The sequence below is a fragment of the Macrobrachium rosenbergii genome, chromosome 22, assembly GCF_040412425.1.
Source record: "Macrobrachium rosenbergii isolate ZJJX-2024 chromosome 22, ASM4041242v1, whole genome shotgun sequence".
NCBI lineage: Eukaryota > Metazoa > Arthropoda > Malacostraca > Decapoda > Palaemonidae > Macrobrachium > Macrobrachium rosenbergii.
In genome coordinates this window covers 13,480,687-13,508,093 of record NC_089762.1, presented here as the reverse complement: position 1 = coordinate 13,508,093, position 27,407 = coordinate 13,480,687, and the positions used below count along the sequence as shown (strand labels likewise).

Here is a 27,407-nt window from a genome sequence, read left to right as displayed (position 1 = left end):
TCCCCTTCATCTGGCTTCTTCCTTCGGGCAGAGAGTTTGGGCCGTACAAGCTGAACCAGACGTTAGACGCAGGTGAGTTTCATGACTTGAGTATCTCAATCTTTGTTGCCTTTCAGGTACACATTAGATGTAATGTCCCCTCCTTCCCTTACAAGGTGGGGAAGGGGTTGCGGGCTAATTACCAAACCCATTCTTCATTTTGGTCCTTAGTCCCCGATGTCCTCACATCACCTCTTCTGTGGCTGGGGTAGGTTCTCTCTCTCTTTTACCTTGCTGTGTGTTCGCTTACATACCGTAACTTTGTCACAGCAGGGGCGGTCTAGTAGACTGGCTTGTGACACTGCAGTTCACATAACAGTGGTCACAGTCCAGCGGCTATGTCCTCCTGGCTCTTACCCCAGGAGGACAAAAGGTGTGGTTGAACTTCCAGTCATTAGAGACCTACACTCAGATTCCTCCCACTGAATCATGAGTCCCCATATAAGTAAAGGACCAAGGGTTTGTATTTGTGTAGGAACAAATCGCATTTTTTAAAAGTAAAATGCATTTTTCCTAACATACAAACCCGAGATCCTTTACTCAGGTTACCCACCTCAGCCCCCCCACAATCTGCCCTAGGCCAGAAAGCAAAGTGAATGCGTGACGCCGGGCGGGAGTAGTGTGGGTCCCCCACTGCAACCACCCAACTACTCGGCCGGTAGTTATACTACCGCACCGCCTTGTTAAGTCTTTAGTGGCCAGTTCAGCTTTTGCCGAAAGTAACCCCATATAAGTCCCCATATAAGTAAAGGACCTCGGGTTTGTATGTTAGGAAAAATGCATTTTACTTTTAAAAAATGCAATTTCAAGATGGAGACAAACCGAACCGTCATGTAATCCATTCGCCAGGGAGACTGGATGACATCTGTAGACATGCAGGATGCATACTTCCACGTCCCAATACATCAGGAATCGAGGAAGTTTCTGAAGTCCGTGTTTAGGAACAAAGTGTTCTAGTTCTGCGCTCTATGTTTCGGGTTATCGATGGCGCCTCTAGTGTTTACCAGAGTGCTTGCTCCCTTAGCAAAATGGCTCTATCTGATGGGAATCAAAATCTCCCTGTACTTGGACAATTGGCTACTTTGGGCCCAATCGAAAGAGAAATGTTTGGAGGACCTTCAAAAGACTCTTCTCCTAGCCTAGGAGCTGGGATTGATGATCAACGTTCAGAAGTCTCAGTTGGTTCTGTCACAACGGATTCTTTATTTAGGGATGATAATAGGCTCTCAGAGTTTTCAGCTTTTTCCCTCACCGAAGAGAATACAGCCTTGCCTCAAGATAGGGCACAGATTTCTTCTTCTGGACCAATGCTCTGCCAATGAATGGATGAGTCTTCTCAGGACATTATCAACCATGGAACAGTTGACCACACAATATTAAAACCATCACCCAACCACTACTAAGGACTGGGGTACCCCTGGGCAGACTTCATATGAGACTGCTCCAGTTCTTCTTAAGAGTCAATTGGAACAGGAAAAAATACACAGACTCTTTCGTGTTCCGAGTAACTCCAGAGATAAAAGAGGATCTGCACTGGTGGAGCTTAGAAGGAAGGTTGTCGCAAAGGAAATCTCTCCTTTAGTTGAACCCCAACCTACACTTCTTCTCAGATGTGTCGAACCTAGGCCCATGAGGACAAAACCCTTTTTGGACCTGGTCTCTGGAACAAAGAAATTGGCACATAAATGTCAAGGAGTTGAAGGCAGTTGTTCTGGGGTTACAATTTTTCAAAGAAGTGTACAAGACAATCACAGTGCACTCCGACAGTACAACTGCCCTGGCATATATCAAAAACCAAGGAGGCGGGGGACACACACTTTCTCCCTTTATAAGACGGCAAGGGATCTTCTGCTTTGGGCAGAACAATTTCAAGTCAAGCTTCTTACTCACTTCATTCAGGGGAAGCTGAATGTTCTGGTGGACGAGCTAAGTCGCCAAAGACAGGTGTTACGCCCATAGAGTTTGACTCTGGATCCTCATGTTTGCTCGGATCTGTGGAAGTTGTGGGGGACTTTGGTCATAGACCTGTTCGCTCAACTTCCAGAAACCATTGTCACCCTCTGTTTTGCTCGCCAGTTCCTTTAGTATGGGCAACCAATGCTATGCTTCAGGGCTGGTCAGACAGTCACCTTATGCGTTTCTCCCCTTCAGCATGATAAGACAAGTGATCAACAAATTCCAAACTCACCAAAATCTGTCAGTGACCCTAGTGGCCCCCTTTTGGCCAATGAAGGAATGGTTCCCAGATCTTCTCGACCTTCTCGCGGACTTTCCGAGGTTGCTACCTCAAAACCCTCATCTGCTAAAACAACCCCACTTCTGGCATTTTCATCAGGGATTGTCTACTCTGGCCCTGACAGGATACAGGCTGTCAGGAAACTTAGAAAGAAGGGGTTTTCAAGATCGGCTTTGCAAGCTATTGCCAAATGCAGGCGACAGTTCTCTGATAGAGTATGTCAGGCTAAGTGGACAATTTTCAGAGAATGGTGCAGGAAGCACAGAGTGTCGTCTTCTCAGACATCTATAGCTGAAATAGCAGACTTTCTACTATATCTTAAGACCGACAGGAACCTGTCATCCTCGACGATCAAGGTTATAGGGTCTTGTTAATCTCTGTCTTCAGACACAGGGGAGTGGATCTTTCCTCTAATCAGGACTTATCTGATCTAATTAGATTGTTTGACACTACAAGACAGAAAGAGGTAGCAGTAGTGCCGTGGAACCTGGACATGGTCCTCAGATGGTTGTCTGGTCTCCTGTTTGAGCCTATGCATTCAATTTCCCTGAGAGATCTAACTAGAAAGACCCTCTTTCTAGTCACTTTAGTGACCGCAAAATGAATCAGTGAGGTCCATGCAATAGACAGAAGAGGGGTTTTTTCCCCAAGAGAATGCTGTCTGTTCCTTCTCTAGGATTTCTAGCCAAGAACGAGTCCAGTTCCAATCCATGGCCTCGTTCCTTTGCAATGAAAAGCTTGTCTGAGATTGTAGGCCCAAATGAGGAAGAGAGAGTATTGTGTCCTGTGAGAGCTCTAAGGTTTTATCTTCAGAACAAAGAAGATTCGTGGTCCTTCAAATGCCTTATGGTGTTCTGTTAAGAATCCTTCTCGGCCACTTTCAAAGAATGCCCTGGCTTTCTTCCTTAGAGACCTCATCTCAGAAGCACATTCTTCTGTTGAAAATGAGTTTTTCCATTGTGTAAAGTGAGAGCTCATGAAATTAGGGCTGTAGCCACTTTTTTAGCATTCAAGCGTAATTTGTCTCTCTCCTTGATATTGCAAGTGACTTTTTGGAAATGTAAGTCAGTCTTTGCAACTCATTATTTGAAGGGAAATGAAACAGTTTACGATAATTGCAGTGCTTTGGGTTCGTTTTCAGTGGCTGGCGTGGTGTTGGGGGAAGTGTAGGAAGCACTCCTTCCTTCCTTTCTTCGCCTTGATTTGAGGTGGTTGAGTTTTTAAGGGAGCCTGGGGGTACAGTGTACCAAGTGCCCTCCAATCCTTCGTATTTGGGTAGTGGTTTTTAACTTTTTATGGTATTAGGTGACGTTAATTTCATTGTCGATTTTTCTGTACTGCTCCCTGGACAGGGGCAACATTGTTACCTTTGTCAGCAATTGGAATCATCCTTGCTACAAGGTACCCACTAATATAGTAGGTTCGGCCCTCGACTATACCATTTGTCACCACTAACTGGATAAGGAGAGCCAATAGAGGCAGTACCTTCCTGCAGCAGCTCCCTTTATCAGGTAAGGAAACAGCAGGCATTTTTTAATGCTAGCAATTCTTTCTGTTCTCAAATTCATTACCATTATTAATGTTTTGGGGTAGATTTGTTCATGCATCCCACCTCCTGTCAATGTAGGAATCAGCAGTCTAATAACTTGGTAAGTTACTTATATAAAAATGACGTTTTTATAATAAAATAAAGTTTTATATATACTTACCAAGTAATTACATGATTGGAGTCCTCCCTCCTCCCCTCACATGAACATTATGGCACATTATGTTCCTCTCTTACCCCGAAAGTGGGCAGGGTTAGCCACCTAGTCAAACAAATTAGGGCGGCCTACAAATTTCAGAATTCTTAGCTGCCTGTTAATAGAAACTATAGCAATGTAATTACTTGGTAAGTATATACAGTATAAAACTTTTATTTTATTATAAAAATATTATATTACTTGATTATCGTTTTTTAATCAAATTCTAATACTCGATATTTGCAGGTCAGTAAAGTTTACAGGTACTTTGTCATAACATACTTTGTTATGTACATATATAGCAGTACTGTACTTAAATTTCCTTCTTCCTCTCTAGATGTAGATGCTATGGTACATTTACCTATTGTTGATATTGTTTTGTTGACATGTTGTAAACATAATATCATTGGTTCATATTCTTTTAGTAGTCTTTATATTTCTCCTGGGTGTAATCTGGTCTGTAGACCATTTACGTTCCATTGTATAATATAGCTATTGAAAATGTTATGTTATAGCAGTCGAGTTTTATTTTCTTTTTTTTTTTGTATTATCAACTTGGATATTTTCTAATAATTTACTCATGACATTCATATGTTTTTCTTTATAATATACTAAGTGCTTGATGCACATGCAACCTTTTTCATGTGTGCTCAAATCCATGGTTTCTTTTTCTGTATTTCATAAAATTTCTTATAATGTTTGTTAAGCCATCTTTTGTTGTGTTTTTGTTATCATTGCATAATTCAGTGAAACAGTCATTACATCCACATGTATTATCATGTATATTTCTTTTTTCATTTGGTCTTGTACCAATTACTGGAGATGGAGTAATCTCTTCTCCCTTGACATAATCATTGTTATCTATGGTACAGTTCTCTTTCACTTCTTCAGTGTTTTGGATATCTGCCTTCATTGTTTAACTATTATTTTAGGAGATATAGGTATATTCTTAGCTTGTTTTTGTTTTTGTTCTTTCTTCATATCCTTTACCTTTGGCTTAACCTGTGTCTCTCTAATGATAGTTGTTTCTTCGTTTTGGGTGTTCTCTCCAAAGGCCTTTTTTTATCTTTAATTTCCAGTCCATCATGGCCTTCCCCTGTTACTACTGTAGTAGCATCCTCCTGTGTTCCTATTTGCATTAATGTCTCAAATGAATTGGATAAAAAATTATCCATCCTATTTGTACTTGTTTCTTTATTCTTTACCATTTTAGTTTTTACTTCTAAAGCATTAATTTCTTCTTGAGATATACTTTTCTGTGCTCCGTTATTTCTGTCTGTATGCATTTTTGTTTTATTATTGGTTCTTGTTATTGAAGAATATGTACGTTTCTTGGACGGATCTTGAATTCCTCTCACTTTCAATTCTAATTTAGCTTCTTGTACAGACATTCCAGTTCTTTCTGGTAATATTTTTAGCTTCTGACGAGGTGCTAAGTAATCCTTGGTCAGCTGAATCGCGAGGGTACAGGTTCCAGATTTTACGATTGGTTTTATGGCCCTGGGCGCAATACACTCGCTCACTGTTTTGAGTTTGTATTAGCCAGTAATTACTTAGCTAAGAGTTTCTCCTCGAATGGCATAGTTAGAATTATGAATTTCACGGTAACAATTCTCTTGTTTTGTGTAGGTGACTATGCCCCACCTACTTTTGGGGTACGAAAGTGGAACAACATCGCCAACACGACAACTTGTTTCTGCCTCTTGTAGCATCAACACCTGGTGTTTTTACAGCAGTTTAGAAATTTGGATTCGTAATTTTCTTCCTTGGTAAAGTATTTGTTCCGACACGATATACAAACTGTTGGTCCTTTACATTAGGGATTACTTTCAGCATAGGCTGGAAACGCCTGTTAAACTCTTGAGCAAGGTGGTTAGGCAGTAACTACCACCAGGTAGGCGGGAATTCCCGCCTGCCCGGATGTAAACATTCCAGCTTGCTTTTGGCTGTCATGCGTTGCAGACGTGGTTTCAGATATCTTTGCCTGACTGTTGTTAAGCTCTTATTATCCCGGTGGGATCTTTCTGTACTTTTGTGTATATACTGCATGTTTGATATTTATTAATACAAACCCATGATTTGTGATAACCTTGCATAAGCTGTCTTTCCCCTGCGCTGTGTCTTGGGTGTGAAGGACAAGGGTGTATTTAGAGAAGTGTAACTGAGGGGTGATGCTTCTCTTCCAGTAGCCCTTTATTTAGATACTGAAGGCATTCCCTTATACGTTTGGAGATATTAGATTGGGACATAATATCTTCGCTCCCCTACATTGATTGGGACATAAGAGCTCGCTTCCCATCCTGGGCTCCCGCCCTCCGTGTACAAGGGGCATGACTACTTCCTTTCTTACAGTCTGGATTAGAGTATCTATTTCCTTGATGCTCTTACCATACAGCTTGATGTCGTCCATGAACATCAGATGGTTAATTCTGTTGCCTCCCTTTTTGAGTTGGTACCCAGCATCCATCTTCTGCAGTACTTTTGTCATGGGAATCATGGGTACTACGAAGAGTAGTGGGAACAGTGAGTTGCCTTGAAAGATCCCTCTCCTGATGTTAACCTCTGCTAGTCTTATCCCAGAGCTTGTAAGTACTGTATTCCAGTTGTGCATTGTGTTTTAAGGAAGCTGATGGTATTTTCCTCTGCCCCATATATTTTCAGGCATTCTGTTAGCCAAGTGTGCAGTATCATGTTGGCTTTCTTGTAGCCAATCCATGCCATGCTTAGGTTGGTTCTTCTCCTCTTACTATTCTTCATTACCACTTTGTCTATTAGGAGCTGGTCTTTTGTGCCCCTACACTTTCCCCTGCAGCCTTTCTGTTGGTGGGGATGGTGTTTGTATCCTCTAGGTAGTTGTATAGCCTTTCACTGACGATACCTTTAGTAACTTCCATATTATTGGTAGGCAGGTGATTGGCCTGTAGTTATTTGCTATATTTCCCCTGTTGTCTTTCTGTATTAAGGATGTTCTCCTTGTGGTCATCCATTTGGGCATATGGTGGTTTGTGATACAATGCTGGAGTTGTTCTGCTATTTGTGGGTGTAGGGCTTGAAGTTTTTGAGCCAGTATCCATGGACTTCATCGGGACCTGGGGCTTTCCAGTTGGGCATTTTGTTTAGTTGGTGTCTGACGGTGTCTGTCGTAATCTCCGTAAATCTTTGTTTTATTCTCCCCATTTCTTCTGCCTTGATTTCCTGGAACCATGTTGCATTTTTCTTGTGTGATACTGGATTGCTCCATATGCTTTCCCATAGTCTCTTACTGTACTTGGTTTGGCTTCAGGAATTTCCTGGTGGTTGTCTTCCCATCTTAGTTGGCTGTATAGTCTTTTCTGGTTGGTTCCAAAGAGTTTGTTCTGTTGGTATCCTTTACAGTATTCCTGTTTATGTACCATTGGATCTTATGTGCTTTGGCTCTAAGCCTCTGTTTTATATGAGGCGCTTAACGGCAGAGTGTCTCAAGCGCCAAAAACTAAAATTGGAGAAAAACGCAGTCAAAGTTTGGCTACTTTCAGAATGCGATATCTCAACATTTAAATGAGGTACCTTTTGACACTGGGGTTTGTTTTAAAATAAAGGTTATTGTGTCTGCTTTCAAACCATCATTGTAAAATAGCCAAGAGTTTAATGCATGCCGAAAGATAAAGCGATGACTGCATTCATCTTGAAATCAATCTTATACTCCGTTTACTGAATCCGATAAAACACACACCAATACCCCTGTAACCCTCTAGGACCCCCAAAGATATTATCTTTGTTTTATTTATCACTCTGGATAATTTCCGTGATTATCTTAATCTTACAGGAATAACTAGGTGATTTTGTTCACTTCAAAAAAGACCTAAAAAGCTAATGCTTTACACAATAAAATAGCAGTAGAAAGATAATAAGATATTTTAATCAGAATACTCTGAGGCTGATACAGTCGTCTCACCTGCAAAACAATAATAATTGCCGTCAATAATGGCTAAAATACATTTTGATTGGAAAAAACGTATGTGCCAATTACTTCAGGCGAGAATCAGACGTCATAGTCCAGTAAATCATTATCCACGTCATTCTCATGAGGAGTATCTTGGTGTCTGGGGTAGCAGTGAGGGTATCTTGATCACAAAAAAGCTGGTTGAAGTATGTCATGAAAATCTAGGGGATGAATGGAACCAGATCTTTTCAGCTTACATACGCCTCACCTTTGTTACGTAAGCTTTTGGCTACATTTTGCTTCCAATTAGCAAAGTCCCGGACTCTCTTTCTGCCCCTGGAAGGTCCTGGAACATTGTCATCTACATTCGTGTCGGACATGATGAAGAGGAACCAGTATTATTAATGAATAAAGAACAAAAAGAAGCACATTAAATCCAGAGGCGATCATGGGGAAGGAAGGTACAAGAATGTTTTTTATTGCAGTGATAGCCAGCGCCTCTGCTGATGGCTAGCCTTTCTCATTGGCCGTCACAAAGGTGTGGCAGGTCGTCTGGACTCATGATTGGTTTATGCACCACGGGCGCTTGCGACTCTCTGCCACCCAGACCAGCCAGTGCAGCCATGTGTAGCGTCACTAAGGAAAAGAAGTAATGTTACAAAACGAGAATTTCGACCTTGTTGTTGCGGGAAATTTGAACTGAAATTTCTTCTCCCCACAGCTAGAGGGTTAGAGATGACGTTGGTGTGCTTAACTCCAAATCGGCAACGGTGTTGCTTACGACACTCTGCCGTTAGGTGCCTCATATCTTCTTTTATGTTGTTTAGTCCCTTCTCCTGTACATTGTATTTCTCATTCAGTTCCTGTCTTGTTTTCTTGCTGCTTAGCCTCTTTTCTGCCATCTCTTTCAGTTTACTCAAGTCAGATCTCATCACCATGATTTGTTTTTCCAGGCACCTTTTCCAAGGTGGTTGCTGTTTTGGTTTCTGTTGGGTTGGTTATGATGGTGGTGTTCGTGTTTGTATCCCCATGAGTTCTACTACTAGTCTTGCTTCTGCATGTGCCAGGTTATTTGTTTCTGTGATACTGGTGGTGTGGACTACTGTAGTCTCATTATTTCATTAACTTCACTTGTTTTTTCCCTTAGTTTCTTTGTGTTGTAGGCTTTCATGGAGGGGTCTTTGTATTTTCTCTGTCTGGCTTCAGCCATTGTCTGATCTTTTCCACCCATTCTGACCTCTCTGTTACATCTACGGTGTTTCCTCGTGTGTTGTTGTTTGGTAGCTCATCATTCCTGTTTTTTTCTGTGTCATCTTCTCTTAGTTCGTCTTCTTGTCCTTTGTTGCTGGGTGTTATTTCTCTTTCCAGTTCCTCTCTTTCTGTTGTGGAGAGCCAATTCTTGTTCTTTATGTTCCTTACCTGGTCTGCCAGCCTCTATTCTGTTTGAGGGGTGTTATTTCTCTCGTTCCAGATGTTGACCAGTCTTCTTCTGTAATGTCTTTCTGTCGGGTTGCTTCTGATGTAGCATCTCCAAATTTCCTTATTTTCTTCTCTTGTCCATTTCTTCTTCTGGTTTGCCTCTGTAGCTCCAGTCTCTGATTCTGGTTACTGTTGTGGTGGTGGTCAGTTGCTGGATGACGACCTCCAAGTACCTGACCGTCCTCCCTGTTGATTGGGTTGTATACCTGGCTGCAGGACGAAGCTCCTCTGTTGCAGAGGTTCTATTTACTTTGTTATCGTTTATTCTTTCATTTCTTTCCATCATTGCTGAGTTTTGCTATTTAACCAATAGCTGGACCCTACCCCATCAAGAATAGGTACTCATTTACAGCTGAGTCGACTGAGGAAATTATGGTAACGATCCTTTCCCAAGGAATCAATGCTGAGGAGAATGGTCACCCATCCAATGAGTGACCAGCCCCAATGTTGCTTAACTAGTATTATTTTTATATTATTATTATTCACAAGATGAGCCCTTTTCATGTGGAACAAACCCACTGGAGCCATTGACTTGAAATTCAAGCTTTCAAGGAATGTGGTGTTTATTTGAAAGAAGTAACAGAAGAAAAAAGGTAAAGGGAAATACTGTACAGAAAGGCAATCTCTTATTAGAAAAACAGATAAATTTACAAATAAATAAAACTGTAAGTAAAGGCTTTGATTCATATTTTGTATACAGTACAGTATTGTAAACCATTTTGTGTATGCTTAATTTTCCCTTGACTTTACCTGGCACAGCACACCTTTTGCCTAAATCTGGTAAACAGTTGCACATAATTTTGTGCACTACACTAAGCATTTATTAGAACAATGTAATACATCAGGAGTTCTCAATACCTTGACACACAGGCACACATTTTCACACTTTCAAACAGCCAGTGTGTTAATTGTTGTTTAAACTATGCAGCCTGCTCTTAGCAGTTAGTGTGTTTGTAAGCTATCTGTTTTCAAGTGTGTTTGTAAGCTATCTGTTTTCATATTTTACTTTATACTCAAAATGCTACAAGTGCTTCATGTATAGTTCTGTGAGGTAACAAGAAAGTTAGCAAAATCAGTTTTTTATGGAATTTTGTGTATATTATACTAAAAAACGATGTAGAAGTATTATAGAATATGTAGGTGACGAGATAGCTAATATCTAGTATTTGTTGATCTTCCATGATTCTTGCAATTTAGCAAAACTGTTCCAAAGTGGGAATTAGTTAACAATATTCTGTGTACATTATTAAGATTTTGTTAGTTATTTACTAATACAAAACTGTTTTTGTTTCTTTGCATTTGCAATAAAATACTTGTGTATACAGTAGTTGTTTTGTGATAGTTTTTCATTTGATTTTTGTTTCAGTTGTGTACTATATACAATTTGGGTTGTAGTAAACATGAAGCCTGGGAATGGTCATATTACCTGTGTTCCTGGACAAAGGCTGTGTGAAGCCAGCAGTAACCACATTGCAGGAGAAGGCACATATTCATTTAACAAGTACATTTATGCATCTTTAGCTGGACAAGTTACTGTTACAACTAAAGGCGATTTACAAATTGTGAAGGTGGGTATTTTTCAGGCACTTTGAAAACTTAATTTTTATATAAGTAACTTACCAAATAATTACAGCAATAGTTTCTACTTTATGCGGCAGCTCAAAATTCGAAATTCGCGGTAGCACTCTTTTGTTTTGGGTGTAGGTATGCTGCCCCGCCCACTATTGGGAAAGAATAGGTACAACTTAGCTAAGGAGCTCAATTCGTTTCTGCCGGTTAATGACTGAACAACAGTTATTAACAGCTCTCGTTTTCGCTTTCACCGGATGGTCGGAGATCGTCTTTGGTGAAGTACTCTTTGATTTTTGGAAGTGCAGCTATCTAGCTTAGCTAGAATTTTGGATACTTCGATTGTGACTTATTCATTTGGAATTTTTTACCATTATCTCGGACTCTAGTTTATCCAGCATTAGGTACTGCAGCAAAGGCTTCAAAACTAGACTTACATCGGTAAAATATGACGCATATACCCTTTGTTGTACTTGTAGGGAACAAATTTGTTCTCCTGAATTGAATTATGACGAATGTAAAGACTGGGAAAAGAATAAATGGAAGACATTACAGACACACTTAGACAAATTGAAACGTGACCGAATTAGAAAAGCTACAGCTAGGGCTGAAGCAAAGGCTTCTGCTAGTGTAGGTCATTCTTCCAGGGATGATATTGATGTTTTGCCTATCCCTTCAATGCCTGTGACAGCTTTGTCTCCCATTTCCAGCCCTCCAGCTTTTCCTGTCACTCCTGTACCTAGCTCTCATTCTGCTGAACCCAATGCCATTTCCAGCTTGGACGCACGGGTAGATCAAAAATTTAATTTACTTGTGAATACTGTTTCCCAAATTGGGAACTCTGTGAAGGTCGTAATGGACAAATTTAATTGTGTTGTGTCAGGTGAAGTGTCAGTGGAGGGGCCGGCTGTTCGTCCCTTCGATGCTCCCAGACCAAGGTCCCGGCTAAACTCCCCTTGCAAACATGGGAGGAAGCAAACTGGCAGCCCAAGGGAGGTCAGTTGGGTTTGCCCATGAGCAGTCGTTGCCTCATCCGAGCCTGTTGTCCGGCGATCCCAGGCTGTGGAAGAATACCGTTGGAAAGGTATTAGAATGGATGCACATACCCTTTCTTCAAGTGATTCAGACTCTCCCACATCTAAGAAATGCAGCAACCATTTTGCACATGTATCTAGGCCACTGAAAAGGCTGGGCGCTTCAGTGGATTCAGATTCACCCCTGTCTCATAAGCGAGCAGTAGAGAGAGAACATGGCCCTCTCCCTTCTTGTAGTTTTTGGGGTTTGCCAACAAGTGTTTCTCGCTCCCTTTCACGTGCGAAAAGCGCCCAGTGTATATCAGTAATGTGCATAAGCGCCAACTCACAGATCGTTCAACATCCGAGCTTTCGCCTTCAAAGCACCCAAGGTCCGAGCGCCCAATGTCTGAGCGCCCATCATTGTCTGAGCACCCATCTTCGTCCAAGCGTCCATCACCTGAGCGTGCAGCTCTCGCCTTACCTGTTCAGGAGCACCCAGATTCCAAGTCAGAAGAACCCTTGTTTGACCGCTCAGAACGGGAACGTCAGATCACAGAGCGCCCATCCTTGGCGCACCAAGCTTCTGTGGACAATGCAGTTGCTTCCAAGGAGTCAGTGTCTGCTTCAACAGCAGGTGGGCGCCTATCGTCCTTGCGCCCAGTTGATGGGGGCGCCTCTCCCTTCCACCCCACTTCTAATGTCTTTGTGACCCCACAACAAGAATTTCCGTTAGCTTCTCAAAACCCTTCTTTGGCGCCGCTTCAATTCTGGCTTGACGAAGTGTTGAGCCTCTTGAAAAGCCAACTCCAGCGGTACAGGACACCGTGGAACCCCCAGGATCACCTGTTTTGTCTGCCGAGGAACCTACAGAAGAGGAACAACCTACCTCTCATTACTCGGCTCTACTCAGGTTTTTCCTGGTCTGCTACCCGTCGTTCTTCTCCCCAGTCGTCCCATTATCACCGGGTTCAGCCTACGTGATGCGATAGCCACCAGGTACCGCCAGACTTCCGTGTATGGTGTTGTCTTTGTCGTCGAAGAAAGCTTTCAGCCGCATGGATGCCTGGCTAGCAGAGAAGAGGAAAGTCGGGAAGGCGGTTTTTTGTGCGCCTCCTCTCGCTTAATAAGGCAGAAGTACCTGTCTTATGCAACTGGAGAAGTTCCGTCCTTGGGAGTTTCTGCCTCCTCTCAAGGGGACTTCTCCAGTATCATAGATGCTTCTTGTCATTCAGCTTTCGCTTCGGCCAGAATTCTATTCACAACCTCAGAGTTGGACCATCTTCTCAAAGATATATTCAAAGTCTTTAAGATCTTTAGTTTTCTAGATTGGATGGTGGGAGCCCTAGCTAAGAAGATAGAAGACTGTGTGTCCCTGCAAGAGAACTTCACTTTGGACTGGCTGAGAGTACTGGGGTGCGCGGATAGAGCTGTAAGAGATGGAGCAGTAGAACAAGCAACCATCTTCACAACGGGAGTCCTCAAGAAGCGAGATTTGTGGTGCTCGTACACGGCAAAAGGGGTCATTCCATCAGAACGTTCTTCGCTTCTGTTTGCACCCCTAGACAAGGATAGTCTGTTCTCTCAGGACACTCTGGATCGGATTTCAGTGGATTTACAGAAGAAATCAACTCAAGACCTCATCACTCAATCCACCAAAAGAACTAAGTTCCCTGCAAGAGCCACTTCAAGTGCAACTCCTAGGATGTCATCGCCCCTGCAGCAACAACCCTTTCGAGGTGGTAGAGGCTGTCTCCAGTCCCGACTTAGAACCAACCTCCAAACCTCCAGACCATCTAGGATACCCTTTAACAAGTCTAATCTTAGAAAATGAGACTCCTGTCCTCTGTGTTCCAGTGGGAGCAAGGCTTTCCCATTTCTGGACAGTATGGGAGAAGAAAAACGTGGAACCTTGGGTGATGAAGGTATTAAGAGAAGGATATGCAATTCCCTTCAGGGAGAAACCTCCCTTAGTAACCTCTCCCATCAACTTAGCAGCCTACTCAGTAGACTCAGAGAGGTTTTCAGCCATATCTTGGGAAGTGTCAGCTCTACTAGAAAAGAGTTGTGGAAATAGTTGAAAATGTAAACACAAGGGGATTTTACAACTGCCTCTTCGTGGTTCCCAAGTCATCGGGAGGATGGAGACCTGTCCTGGACGTCAGTGCCCTGAACCACTTCGTTCAAACAACGAAATTCAAAATGGAGACGAATCAGTTGGTTTTTTCGGCCATCCATCAGGGAGACTGGATGGTTACGATCGACATGCAAGATGCGTACTTCCACATTCCAATTCATCCGGACTCCAGGAAGTATCTGAGATTCGTGTTCCAGGACAGAGTCTTCCAGTTTCGGGCACTCTGCTTCGGACTGTCCACGGCCCCTCAAGTTTTTACCCGGGTACTCGCTCCACAGCGAAATGGCTACATCTTTTGGGGATAAACATTTCTCTGTACCTGAACGATTGGCTGCTACGCTCCCCCTCGAATTCTCAGTGCATGGAGGACCTGCAGAAAACTCTTCGTCTCGCTTAAGAATTAGGACTTTTAATAAACTTCAAGAAGTCACAGTTAGTCCCAACTCAGTCTGTTCTATATTTTGGGATAGTGATAGACTCTCAGAGTTTTCGGGCTTTTCCATCCCAACAAAGGATACTTTCTTGCCACAAGAAAGTCCAGGACTTTGTAACTCGCAACTCCTGCTGAGCCAACGCGTGGATGAGTCTTCTCGAACTCTCTTCCATTGAGAATTTTGTTCCATTAGGCAGGCTACATACAAGAGCACTGCAATTTTACCTCAAGGCCAATTGGAAAAGGAAGTCATTCCCGGACTCATTCATTTTCAGCATCACTCCCCTAATAAAAAAAGACCTCAGGTGGTGGCTAGCAGAAGACAGATTCTCGACAGGAAGGTCTCTGGCTCCAACGAACCCCGACCTAACGTTATACTCAGACGCTTCGGATCTGGGTTGGGGAGCCCTTCTCAACAACATGGAGGTGTCAGGAACATGGTCCCCTTCCGAAAGAAACCTCCACATCAACGTAAAGGAACTAAAAGCGATTCATCTGGCACTTCAACACTTTGCAATGCTAACCTGCCACAAGACAATAGTGGTTCATGCGGACAGCATGACCGCCCTAGCGTATATCAAGAATCAAGGAGGGACCCATTCTTTTACGCTCTACGAAGCGACAAAGGATTTTCTTCTTTGGGCAAAAAGCAACAAGACCTAAGTAGTGACTCGCTTCATTCAGGGCAAGACGAACATCCTTGCGGACGAATTGAGTCGTGGAAAACAGGTCCTACCGACGGAATGAACACTCAATCCACAGGTGTGCATCGACCTGTGGAAGCTGTGGGGAAAGCCGTTGATAGACCTGTTCGCGACATCAAGGAACAATCGTCTTCCTTTGTATTGCTCCCCAGCTCCGGACCCACAAGCATGGGCAACAGATGCCATGTTGCAGGACTGGTCAAACCTCGACCTTTACGCCTTCCCTCCCTTCAGCATGGTGAGGGAAGTGTTGAGGAAGTTCAATTCACACGACAACGTGTCAATGACACCAGTCGCTCCCTTTTGGCCACACAAAGAGTGGTTCCCTGATCTGTTGAGCCTTTTGACAGACTTCCCAAGGCTGCTTCCTCACAGGAGAAATCTTCTCAGACAGCCACACTTCCTCCAACACCATCAAGGGTTATCCACTCTCGCTCTGACAGGCTTCAGGACCATTGCTTGAACCTTTGGAGTCGTCGTCACCTTGGAATCTTACGAAAAAGACATTATTCTTGGTGGCACTGGCTACAGCCAAGAGAGCCAGCGAGCTTCAGCCATTGATAAAAGGATAGGCTTCTCACAAGGCAATGCAGTATACTCGCTAATTTTGGATTTTTTGGCCAAAAATGAGGACCCGGCTAACTCTTGGCCTCGCTCCTTTTCTATCAAGAGCCTCTCAGAAGTACTAGGCCGAGCCGATCAAGAAAATGTCCACTGCCCAGTAAGAGCTCTAAGAGTATACCTCGAGAGAACCAAAAACCTTAGAGGATCAGCCCTTAATCTTTGGTGTTCCATTAAAAACCCCAGCCGTCCTTTGTCCAAGAATGCACTATCATTCTTTTTAAGATCCATGATTTCGGAAGCACATTCGGGAATTCAAGACGAATTACTACCCTTGTGCAAAGTAAAGGTTCATGAAATAAGAGCTGTGGCAACGTCTTTGGCTTTTAAACGTAACCTGTCTCTCTCTTCAATTTTGCAAACAACATTTTGGAGGTGCAAGTCAGTGTACGAAAAATGCAGTACTTGAGGTCCGTTCTTCGCAGCTGGCATGGTATTGGGGATGAAGGATAGGAGAACGCTTTCCCTTTTCCTTTATCCACTCTCCTTCAATAAGGACAGTCATACTTCTTGGGAAGTTTGGTGGACACTGAGTCTTGAGTGTCACCAATTGGTATTTTATGGTTTTGGCTAAATGTCGTGTGGTGTAGTTAATTTTATCTGGTCTATGTTATTCTATTGTACTGCGTCCAGGGCAAGGGCAGATCCACATATTATTTATGTGACCCATAGGAATTAACTTTGGCAACCTGCGATTGACCTACGTTGCAAAGCACTCACTCAGTAGAGGTGACTCTTGGCTGTACCGCCACACCGCTACAGGTCGAGAGGAGCCACGACCAGAGGCAGTACCTGTCTGCTGTTGCTCCCTCACCAGGTAAGGTTACAACAAGCATTCCAAGATCCCAGCTAATTTGCTATCCCAAATTATCCCCCATATTGAGTAGTTTTTTGGGTAGTGTATGTCCATTCATCCCACCTCCACTCAATGTGGGATTCAGCTATGTAATTATTTGGTAAGTTACTTATATAAAAATGACATTTTTATAATAAAATAAAGTTTTATATATACTTACCAAATAATTACATGATCGGAGCCCGCCCTCCTCCCCTCTCATGAGCATAAACGAATTGAGCTCCTTAGCAAGTTGTACTAGAGCATAAACGAATTGAGCTCCTTAGCTAAGTTGTACCTATTCTTCCCCAATAGTGGGCGGGGCAGCATACCTACACCCAAAACAAAAGAGCGCTACCGTGAATTTCGAATTTTGAGCTGCTGCGTAAAGTAGAAACTATAGCTATGTAATTATTTGGTAAGTATATATAAAACTCTATTTTATTATAAAAATGTCATTTTTCTATCATACATACTTAGGAAACTATCAGTATCTTGACCTCCCTACTGAATAACACATGACTTCAAACATGTAATTAATGGGGCTTTGATGAAACTAAGAACAATATATTTTTATAACAGGGAAGTTTTTAGTTTTCTGTAAAAGAAAACTATTGTGTCGGCTTTGTCTGTCCGTCCGCCCTCAGATCATCCACTGTCCAATCACCAAACTTACCAAATTGCAGTCCTCTAGCCTCAGTAGTTTTTATTTGATCATGCACGATATACAAACCATCAGTCCTTTACATTAGGAATTACTTACGGCGAAGCTGGACACGACCGTTAAACTCTTGAACAAGGTGGTTAGGCTGTAACTACTGTCAGGTAGGCTGGGAATACCTGCCTGCCCAGATGTAAACATTCCAGTTTGCTTTTGGCCGTCATGCGTTGCCTGACTGTTGTTAAGCTCTTTATTATCCCAGTGGGATCTTTCTGTATTTTTGTGTGTATATTATGTGTGTTTGATATTTATTAATATACAAACCCACAATTTCGGATAGCCTTGCATAAGCCGTCGTTCCCCTGCGTCTGTGTCTTGGGTTTGATGGCCAAGGGCGTATTTAGAGGGGCATAACCGAGTGGTAATGCTTCTCATCCAGTAGCCTTTAATTAGATATTGAAGGAGTTCCCTGTACGTTCGGAGATATTAGACTGGGATGTAATATCTTCGCTTCCCGACATTGATTGGGATGTAACAAGTTTGCTTCCCCTCTTGGGCTCCCGCCTTCCATGTACAAGGGCATGACTACTTCCTTTCTACTTGTGCCGAGTGTTGTTTTTGCCACCTGCGCTATGGAGAGTTGTGGGGTTGGGGGGAGGTTGCGGGCGCTGTCAGTGAGTTTCGCTTCCACGGCGCCCTTGGTGGCCTCCCTTCCTTCCTTCTCTCTCCCTGTAGGTTCTTCCTTATCTCTCCTTTGGGAGAGATCTCTCTCCTTCGCCCTCTTCAGGCGAAGACCGTGAGGGGGTGCGGCGTTGGGTGACCTCTTCTCAGGGGCTTCCTCTCGCTGCGTAGGGCAGTTCCCCTTGTAGCGAGAGGAGTCTTCCTCTACTAATCATCTTTGCTTTTTCTTTCACTCAGGTTGACAGTGAGCATCATAGGCAGCAGTAGTTGGCTGGATATCTCAGTTGGGATATCTTTGCTTGAAGGAGTCCCAACATTCATACAGTGTTGCTTCGGGATGGACCACAGTACCTGGTTGGAATGGCATAGTTCCATGTCGGGATCGTTCCGACTCTGTTCCAGCCGATATGGGTCGATCGCTGTCATTGCTGGCTTTCATGTATGCTGTGGCACTGCCTTTGGTGTATCTGTGGTCCATCTGCTCCTTTTGTTTCCTGTGTTATGCTCCTGTTGACTCTGCGACAGTCTCTGGGTGGCTCTTCCTGGTCTCCTTCCGCAGCTGTCCTGATCATTCCTGTTGCTGCTGGTGACGTTCGTGTGACATTCCTGGCCATTGCTGTAGTTCCTGCCACTGGACCGCTTCCATAGATCCTGCATTGGCTGTCCTGATCGTGGCTGCTGCTTCTCCTGGTGGTCGTGTCCTGGGCCGCTTCCATTGTGATCCTGCCTAGCTGCCCTGGAGGTTACGATATTTTGTATCCGCCATCCTGTAGAAGATGTGGGAGTGAAGGTGAAGGAAGTCGCCTTGTGGAAGTAGCCACCGTCTTCTTCAGTTTATCTTCGATTTCATCTTCTGCTGCCTCTTCCCTTCCTCTCCCGAGGTTTGAGGGGGGGTCCCGGGAACTGGATAGACCTCTGTTAGGTGAAGGAGAGGAAGGCTGCTTCTTCCCCCTTGATGTCCTTGGACGTCTAGGGACTGCCTCCTTCCAAGGAGACAGTGCGTCTCTTGTTGGCTCTTCCCAACCTTTGGGTTCGGGAACCGATTCACATACCCCTGGGTTTTGTGTTTCGGGAGCCGCGGGTGCACAGACCTAGGTTTGTGCTCCCGTTCCCAGTCCTAGAGGTTCCGCCTCTAAGATGGTGCTGCTTTGGGTGCTTGTTTGCAAGCTGCTCCGAATGCTGGAGGTTCTGTGGGGTATTGAGTATCCTGATCTGGTCTGGAGAGTACTCTCCCTGGCCCAGTTTGGGAGAGGTGCGAGAAAAAGGGGCCAAGGCACCCAGGTGCCTCAGCTCTCCCTGCCAGCACTACAAGCAGTCCCCAAGTGCCTAACAGTACTGAGTTGGGTTCCCATCCTGGTGTTTTGATCCTATAGATTTGAACACCAAAAGAAGCAGGGACAAGGTTCCCTTCGGGAGCCCTGCGGGACTTCTAAGGGACTGACTCCTTCTGGGAGCCAAGTTTCTCTCATTGGCTCTTCCCGCCCTCAGGCGGGAACCGATTTCGCATTCTCCTGTGGGGTCTCACATTTTGGGGGCTGTGAGAGCGCGGCCTCTCGAGGCCACGCCCTCGTTGCCAGTCTTAGAAGTCTGTGTCTAAGACTGGTTCTGTGCCTGGGTCTTTTCGATTTCTTAGGAAACTAAAAGCAGCTGCTCCCGATTTTTGGGAGTCTCGTAGGTCGCTCGAATTCTATGAGTCACGAGTGCTTCCCTGGTGAGAGGCACAGGACGAGAGAAAGTGCCACATCTCCCCGTCTTGGTGCTGAGACGCCCAGGTGTCTCAGTGCCAAGATGCCCAAATGTTTCAGTGCCGAGACTCCCTGGTATCTTGGTGCCGAGATACCTGGGCGTCTCAATACTGCCCACCAGCTGCTTCGGTTGCTTTGCTGGGTTTTATCCTCGGGTCTTGATCATTAGGGTTTGAGCATGCAGGATAGCAGACACAGAATTCCCCTTTTAACCTTCCTCTCGAGCAGCCTCTGCCTTGAAGGAGTTTTAGTGTTCGGAAAATTAGCTCGCTTGGCTTGCTCACCCCGCCCAGCCTCTGGTCGCGTTCGCGAAACTGGCTCAGCTCGGCTTGCCCGTGCATGCCTCTTCTTCCTCAGTATGGCAATAATCTCCTTCGGTTGATTATTGCTGCTGGTCTGACTGGCAGGACAGGTAGGGGTACTCTTTCTCCTCACCTGATCGCTTTTCCTCTCAGTTGTTCCGAGAGGCGCGAGACGGACAGAGAGAGCTCTGGCGAATTTGTCTTCCTTTGGAGTTTGGCTGTCTGGTGTGCTTTTGGTGTCGGTCCCCCGATTGTCTCGTAGTACAACCAAGTACCCAAGGAGGGTTTCCTGGGATCTGACAAGGTCTTCCTCCAAGGAGAGAGAGGTACAGGAGTTTCACGCTTCGGAAGCAGTGAGGGTCTTCCTCTTCAAGTTGTGAACGTCCTTGTTTCTCGGAGAACTTCGCACCGATTCGTCAGCATGAGGATCCCCGGGACAGGACCGCGGCTCCCCCAATGAATAATCTTCATCACTCACAACCCTTGCAGTTCCTGAAAGGGCTGAGAGTTTCGGGGGCCACCGTGGTCATTGCTTGCAAGAGCGTTCTCGACCAGGTAAATTCTTTTCTTCAGACAAGGAGTTCATTCAGGTCCAGACATCACGCTCCTCCCCTGCCTCGACAGAGTATGAATTCTTGCCTGGGAGGGCCTTGCCGACTGCAGGTTGCTATGGCTCTGCTTCACCTGACTGGGTTCTCTCTCTGCTTCATGCCATGAAGGGTATTCTCTTCTGCAATGAGAGTTGGCGATCTTGGAGGACACCTGCTGGTTTCTTTCAGACGGTCTCCTGATGGATCCACGATCCTTCACTTTTAGGCCTTCTCTCCTCGTATACGACCATTCCTGGAAAGAACCCTGCCTTCTGGAGACTGGTCCTGTCCAGGGGTGGGTCTTCCTATACCAGACAGCAATATGTGGGCAATTCTGGTGCTAAGAAGAAGGACTTTGTCCTAATTCAGATCTCTGGTTTCGTAAGTCCCGAGTTGGCTCGACCCTTAGGAACGAACCTTTACTTGGTTCTGCCTTTCTCTTTCAGAGATTTGCCAGATACTACGGTAATCAAGGTTCGTACCAGGGCATTGCCTTGTCCTTTGGACAATGGCCAAGACATCTGGGTCTTAGTCACCTTGAGTTCAAGCCAACCCCCCCTCAACTCCTGAGAAGTCCCAGGCTTCATAAGAAGGTTGTGGAACACGTAACCCTCTTCTTCCCTTCTGGGAAAGTGCGTATGCTGTGACTCTTTTCACCCTCTTCCATAAGGGAGGAGGGCAGAAGGGAAGAGAGAAGTATAGACCGGGGCAGAAGTTCTCCTACTGCAGATGTCTGGGTGAAATGATACTTATTGAGTCTCTGGAGCTGGCAGCGACATTGCCGAGACCTGGTAATGGATTCCTTCAGGAGAAGTGTCTGTTTCCCTTGGGTCTCGGCAATTCTTTTCATCAAACTTCCATCCTGCTTTCTCTCCCGTGCTGCCAGTTCAGGAAATGCCAGCTCAGCTAGAGCTAATTGTCTTGGTATCCTGTCATCTTGCAGAAGCTTCCCCATGGTGGAGAATGAAGGAAGTCTGCTTCCAGTCCTCCATCCTTCTTTCTTCTTCGAAGTATGAGGAAAGATTTAGGCTAATGCTTGATTGAAGGAACCTTCGAATATGCTTGCATATTCTCCTCACATTGTGTGTCTACTTCTGGATTCACCAATCGAGGAGTAGGCGCACACCTGTAGGACTGTCTTGAAGGTGTGTGAGCGAGATGATTAGTACTTTCTCACCGACATCCTGAACTCAAGGCAGCCTTTTGGCCTTCCGAGAATTCAGTATGAGTTTTGTGACACTAAATGGTTTCGTTGAACAACAAAACCACAGTAGTGGCATATGTTGACAAACGAGGGAATCGTTTTTTCTTCCTGTTTCATCTGTCGACATTTGCAGGTACTCGAGTGTTCTATAGTGCACTCAATAGCTCAGTAAGCCAGATACATTCCCTGTGGGGATGCATTGGTAAGCGAGCTTAGCCTCGGGTTTGAGTGAGAAATCCCTACCGTCTTTCTGTTGCCTCCCTGCACAGCAGAGTTGGTAGTTTTCTCACTCCTTGATACCAGACCCATGGGCCGCTATGGTGAGGCATGCTGCCTTTTTTTGAAAAATCGATATCTATGTTTTTCCCTCTGTATTTGTCTGTTTCACTAGGGGTTCACTAGCATTGCTCACCCCAAGTTACAGACTAAGGCTGGAAGACTTTGCCTTGCATCCTACCTGATAGCTCTGCTTCTGAGGCATCAAGAAGAGTTCTGCTTGACCCAATCTCCTGTAGTAGCTACACAAGAAGCGGTACTTCAGGCAGTACATGCCTGTGTGTTCAGGACTGGTAGACCTTCCAGCTTTCCTTGCAACCATAGGCTTTCTTGCCGAGCAGCAACAGATATAGCTGGATATCTCTGGAAGTCCTCTGCAACACTGTGCTAGGGACTGGATCTGTCTTTGCTGGTTGGTGTCGTTGACAGAACTTCTTCTTGGGTCAGATACGCTCTTCAAGTCTGGACTTCCTTGTGTTCTCTGCCGAGGGTTGCTTCTCTCCATTTCAGTTGTGAAGAACGTAGGCCCTTGCAACCTGATCTTCTATCTGAAGTAGCCTTTTTCTCCTTAGTCAAGATTTAGCTACGGATGAGAAGCTTCTTCAGTCTTGCTGTCCCAGGGAACTGTTCCTTGGTGGCATGTAACTCATTTAGGGTTCCTGCCCAGTTCTCTACACGCACCCTTACAAGAGTCGTTGGATAGAGATGTGCCCTCTTAGGACCATCTCTCATCTCGCTCCTGCCTTGGCGTAGAAGATGAAAGAATAGATGAAGGGGATCAATACCTCAACTTCTTCTCAGGATGTCGTAAGTGGACTCTGAATCTATCAGCATCTATAGTCAGGTTCGAGTCCTTCTTGTTCCCCTCCACCGTGGACTTTGTATCAATGATCCAGATCAGTCGTTACCTTGTCCTATTAGGGAGCTGTGGTACTTTCCGAAAAGGCTTGGCATTCCTAACCTGGATGTCGTCAACATTTTTACAAGTACTATCTCTCCCAAGGAAGAAGCGTCTAAGGACACATCTTTCTCCTGGCTTCGTGAAGCGGTCGAAGGAGGTACTCAGCAGCTGGCGACGACTATACCAGTACTTGCCACTCGAGAGCTCACGGAGTCAACGGTTTGGTCCATCCCTTGCATTCCGTAAGTTTCTGTCAGTCTGGAAGCAAGATGTGGTCTCTTAGACCACACTCTTGTCTTCTTCCTGTGGTTTTGCCCACAAGCCCTTGGAACCTTTTTTCCTTGGTTCTTACCCAGCTCCTTCAAGAGGACTAGTAGCATCTCACCTAAGGTGTTGGTTCTGGAAGTGAGAAGGATACCGAGAGTAACTGACCTCTCCTCTTCCTCCTTCCTCGTCCTCCTATATCTTCTCCTTCAGGATGAGAATAGGACTCGAGCCAATACTTGCTGGATCTGGCGCGTGATGCGGTAAGACTACACATTGAGCACCCATTCTATTTTTCTTCTAGAATCATAGAAGCAATTCCGCTCCTTCCTCTAGCAAAGGGAGGAAGGAGAGACTGGCAATAAGGAAAATCCCATCTCGGGTTTTCCTTACTGCCTCTGACTCTTAGATTCTTCCCAGGCTATTTCGTAAGAGTTACGTTTCCTCACTCATGCGAAAAGGTCCAGTATCTGACATTTGACCTTGCAGTTCTACACTCCGATCAGTATGTCAGAGGCACGGTACTCCTCCTCGCTCTTTCGACCAGGAGTAGCCCAGGTGTGCAAAACTCCAGTCATTTCAAGAGGCTCTCTGAGATTCCTCCCCCCAACCAGTGAGTCTTCCTAATGTAAGGACCGATGGTTTGTATATCGTGTCGGAACAAATCACAGTTTTTAAAAGTAAATTGTATTTTTCCTAACTATACAAACCTGAGGTCCTTTACATTACATTTTTATGCCCGCCTCATGCCATCCCTCAATCTGAACCTGGGCCAAAAGGCAAACTGGAATGTTTACATCCAGGCATGCAGGTATTCCTGCCTACCTGACAGTAGGTACTGCCTAACCACCTTGTTCAAGAGTTTAATGGCCGTATCCAGCTTCGCCATAAGTAATTCCTATTGTAAAGGACCTCAGGTTTGTATAGTTAGGAAAAATACAATTTACTTTTAAAAATTTTGATTTTATTTAAGGTTAAAGTTAGCCATAATTGTCTGTCTGGCAATAATATGGGATGGACCACCACCAGGCCATGGTTAAAGATTCATGAGGCACGGCTCATACAGCATTACAGTGTACCGAGACCACCGAAGGATAGATCTATTTTCGGTGGCCTTGATTACATGCTGTACAGAAAACTCAATTGCTCTGAAGAAACTTCGGCTCATTTTTTACGTTTTATTATTAATCTACTGATGTAGAATGATCTCCTTTTCCCAGCCATATAATATGTCTTCCCATCTCACACAAATGTCTACACTGAAAGTGTGGTTGTTGATTGCGACACCTCTGAGGAGCCAGACGGTTTTTTTATAGTTAGATTACCTTCTTTTGTTTTACAGACAAGACATGTGAACCTAGGAATTCCTGGTGTATGAACAAGGCATATGTATGACTGATGGGTTATTCCGAAAAAACCTTTCTTTAAATATAAACAGTGTTCTAATTCATTCATTTCAGGTCACGCTAGGGCGCCAGGGAACTGTTATGCCAGAAGCTGGAAGTGTTGTGACTTGTCGGGTTTTAGAAGTCAATCCTAATCAGGCACGTGTGTCAATATTATGTGTCGGTCCAAACAAGTTGCATTCACCGGTTTTAGGAACTGTAAGGAAATTGAATGTTAGAGAGCACCAGATAGACACTGTGAGTGAACTGTAAACCTTTATTTTGTATTAATACTTGTATAAGCTTAGACATTTAAAACTACTTTACCATATTTGATGGCATGGAAGACCTGAGGGCATATAAGAACCCCCCGTTGCGGAAGTTAATATTAAGAAAAAATTTGTGCTTACCCGTAAGCATTTAATGTTATGAAAATATGAAACTGCAGTATGGCAGAAGATGTTTAGACAAAGCATGCAACTAGACCAGGTGGAAAAATCCTTTTATAATAAACAGGTTTTGACGTTGGAAAAATGAAAACTTTAAAAGTAATTTGTATTTTTCCCAACCATACAAACCTGAGGTCTTTATTATAGGAATTACCTTCAGCGCAGCTGGAAACCAGCTGTTAAACTTTTAACAAGGTGGTATGGTAGTTAACTATCAAACAACCAGGTGGGGAGTCCCGCCCGCCCAGTCAGTAGAGTGTTAATTTACCTGCGGCCTAGGTAAACTTAGTGTCAGCTTGAGGGGTGGCATGAGGTGGGCATTTAACTATAAAGACCTCGGGTTTTTATAGTTAGGAAAAATTCAAATTACTTTTAAAATTTGTCATTTGTTCATACACAATATACAGGTATTGCCCTACTTATGATGGGGTTAGGTTCCAAAAAACCCATCGTTTGTTGAAAAAATCATATCTCAAATATAGCCTAGCCTAGCCTACACTAGGGTAATCAGTACCATCTATACATATATGGTAGCCTAACCTACACTACATATATGGTAGCCTAACCTACACTACACAGTATATTCTATACATATATGGTATAGTAATTATTAGCGTCAGCTAATTCTGTAGGTTCAATGCAGATTGACTTATGATAATTCAGTATAAATAGAAATTGAATGACAAACAAGGCTTAGCCTACACTATGGTATATCGTATACATATATGGTAGCCTGGCCTACATTATACTGTACTCTATATTCACATATTAACATCGTATTATACAAACGTCAACATAACGAATATGCATCTTTTTCATGGATCTTTTAAAAAGTTATGCTTTACTACACTGTATCTAATAATATTGTATATATTCTCATATCATATTGCTTTTTTATTATACATTGCGATCATAGTGATCAATGTTTTGGTTTGGAAATCGATTACGCGGTAAGTTTATTTCACCGCATTTAACTCAGTTCAGAGCACCTTTCTTGCTTCTAGTTTGCGTAATTGAATCTCTAGGTACTTTATTTATATGGGACAAGGATATTTTTCGTTATACAAAGTGTTTTTAAGTCGAAATATAACTTAAGTACGTCGCGTTGTGAAATTAATTTAGCTATTATTTTTGTTAATACTGTAGATGATGTTGGTGGCTGGCTGTCTGGGGGCATGTTTGTTTTGTGTAAAAAATAATCAAGATTCCGTTCGCTGTTTTCTCCTAATTTCATCATAATACGAGCGTTACGTATTTATCTTTTATTAGTGTGAAAACAGCAGTAATATGTGTTCTTTCATGCCCAGTAGTTTTGATTTATAATACTTTCTCTCCAATTTTACTTACGGTTGAGTTTCATCCATGTTGCTGATGTACGATAATTTATAGTCATTAGTAGCTTGAAAATTATTTTCTCTGCTTCAGCTACAACTTGCAGCTTGAATTTAGCAGTATATTTCCTTGCTGATCTTTTCTCCGAAGCGAATAAGGGTATAATGTAAAAATATATCAGTCTTGTTGTACTTAACGTCATTTGTAACATAACTATGATAATTGTTTAACGGTATGATGGTTGAAATACAAGCAAAACAGTTGATTTGGTTATTAGCAAAACAACAGCTTCTCATTCGGTTGTTTATGGCTGTATGGATTTATGCAAGAGTGTAATGTTATTAAGAATACTTTTATAATTCTCTTTTACTTTTTTAACTAAAAGATGGAATAAAGAGATGGAGGAAAAGAAGTTGGTCTGTCGTAAGTTGGTCTCCCTCACTGCCTGATTGTACGCTGCTGCCTGCGCCCGCTCAAAATTATAAATATTTTCTAAATGTTGTATCGGTATTAATTGCTAATCCCATCCCAAAATCAAATTATCGTAAGGCGAATTATCATAACTCGAGCACTACCTGTACAAACCTTTCGGTCTTTATTATAGGAAGACTTACTTCTTGGAGGGAGGAAGCTGTGTAAGTCTCTGAACTGACTGATAGTTTGCCACACTTAGGTCTTTTTGCCTGGTCAAGATCAAGGAAGAAGACCGTGCCTCAAACCATTGAACGAAGTAAAGGAGCTGTATGTTCAATTGTCAGACTTTTGGGCACTTTTCTTGAATAATGGGTATAACAGTGGGTCCCCAGTAATTGCAGGGATTAGGGACCACAACCACTTGCATTAAGTAAAAATCCACAATAAGTTGGAACACCCCTCTAAAAATGTTT

The 27,407-nt window shown here is 43.6% G+C and overlaps 1 protein-coding gene across 4 annotated transcripts in view; it reads left to right on the top strand.

The window, feature by feature from the left end:
* The window catches only part of Csl4 (exosome component 1 Csl4), a 126,881-nt gene that overhangs the window by 41,234 nt on the left and 58,240 nt on the right, over positions 1-27,407 (top strand). For all 4 annotated transcript variants that reach the window (XM_067124229.1, XM_067124231.1, XM_067124232.1 and 1 more), the window contains exons 2-3: positions 10,785-10,986; positions 24,815-24,997. In XM_067124229.1, coding sequence (XP_066980330.1) covers positions 10,819-10,986; positions 24,815-24,997 — 351 coding nt within the window. In that variant the 5' untranslated portion in view covers positions 10,785-10,818. The remainder of the gene's footprint in view (positions 1-10,784; positions 10,987-24,814; positions 24,998-27,407) is intronic.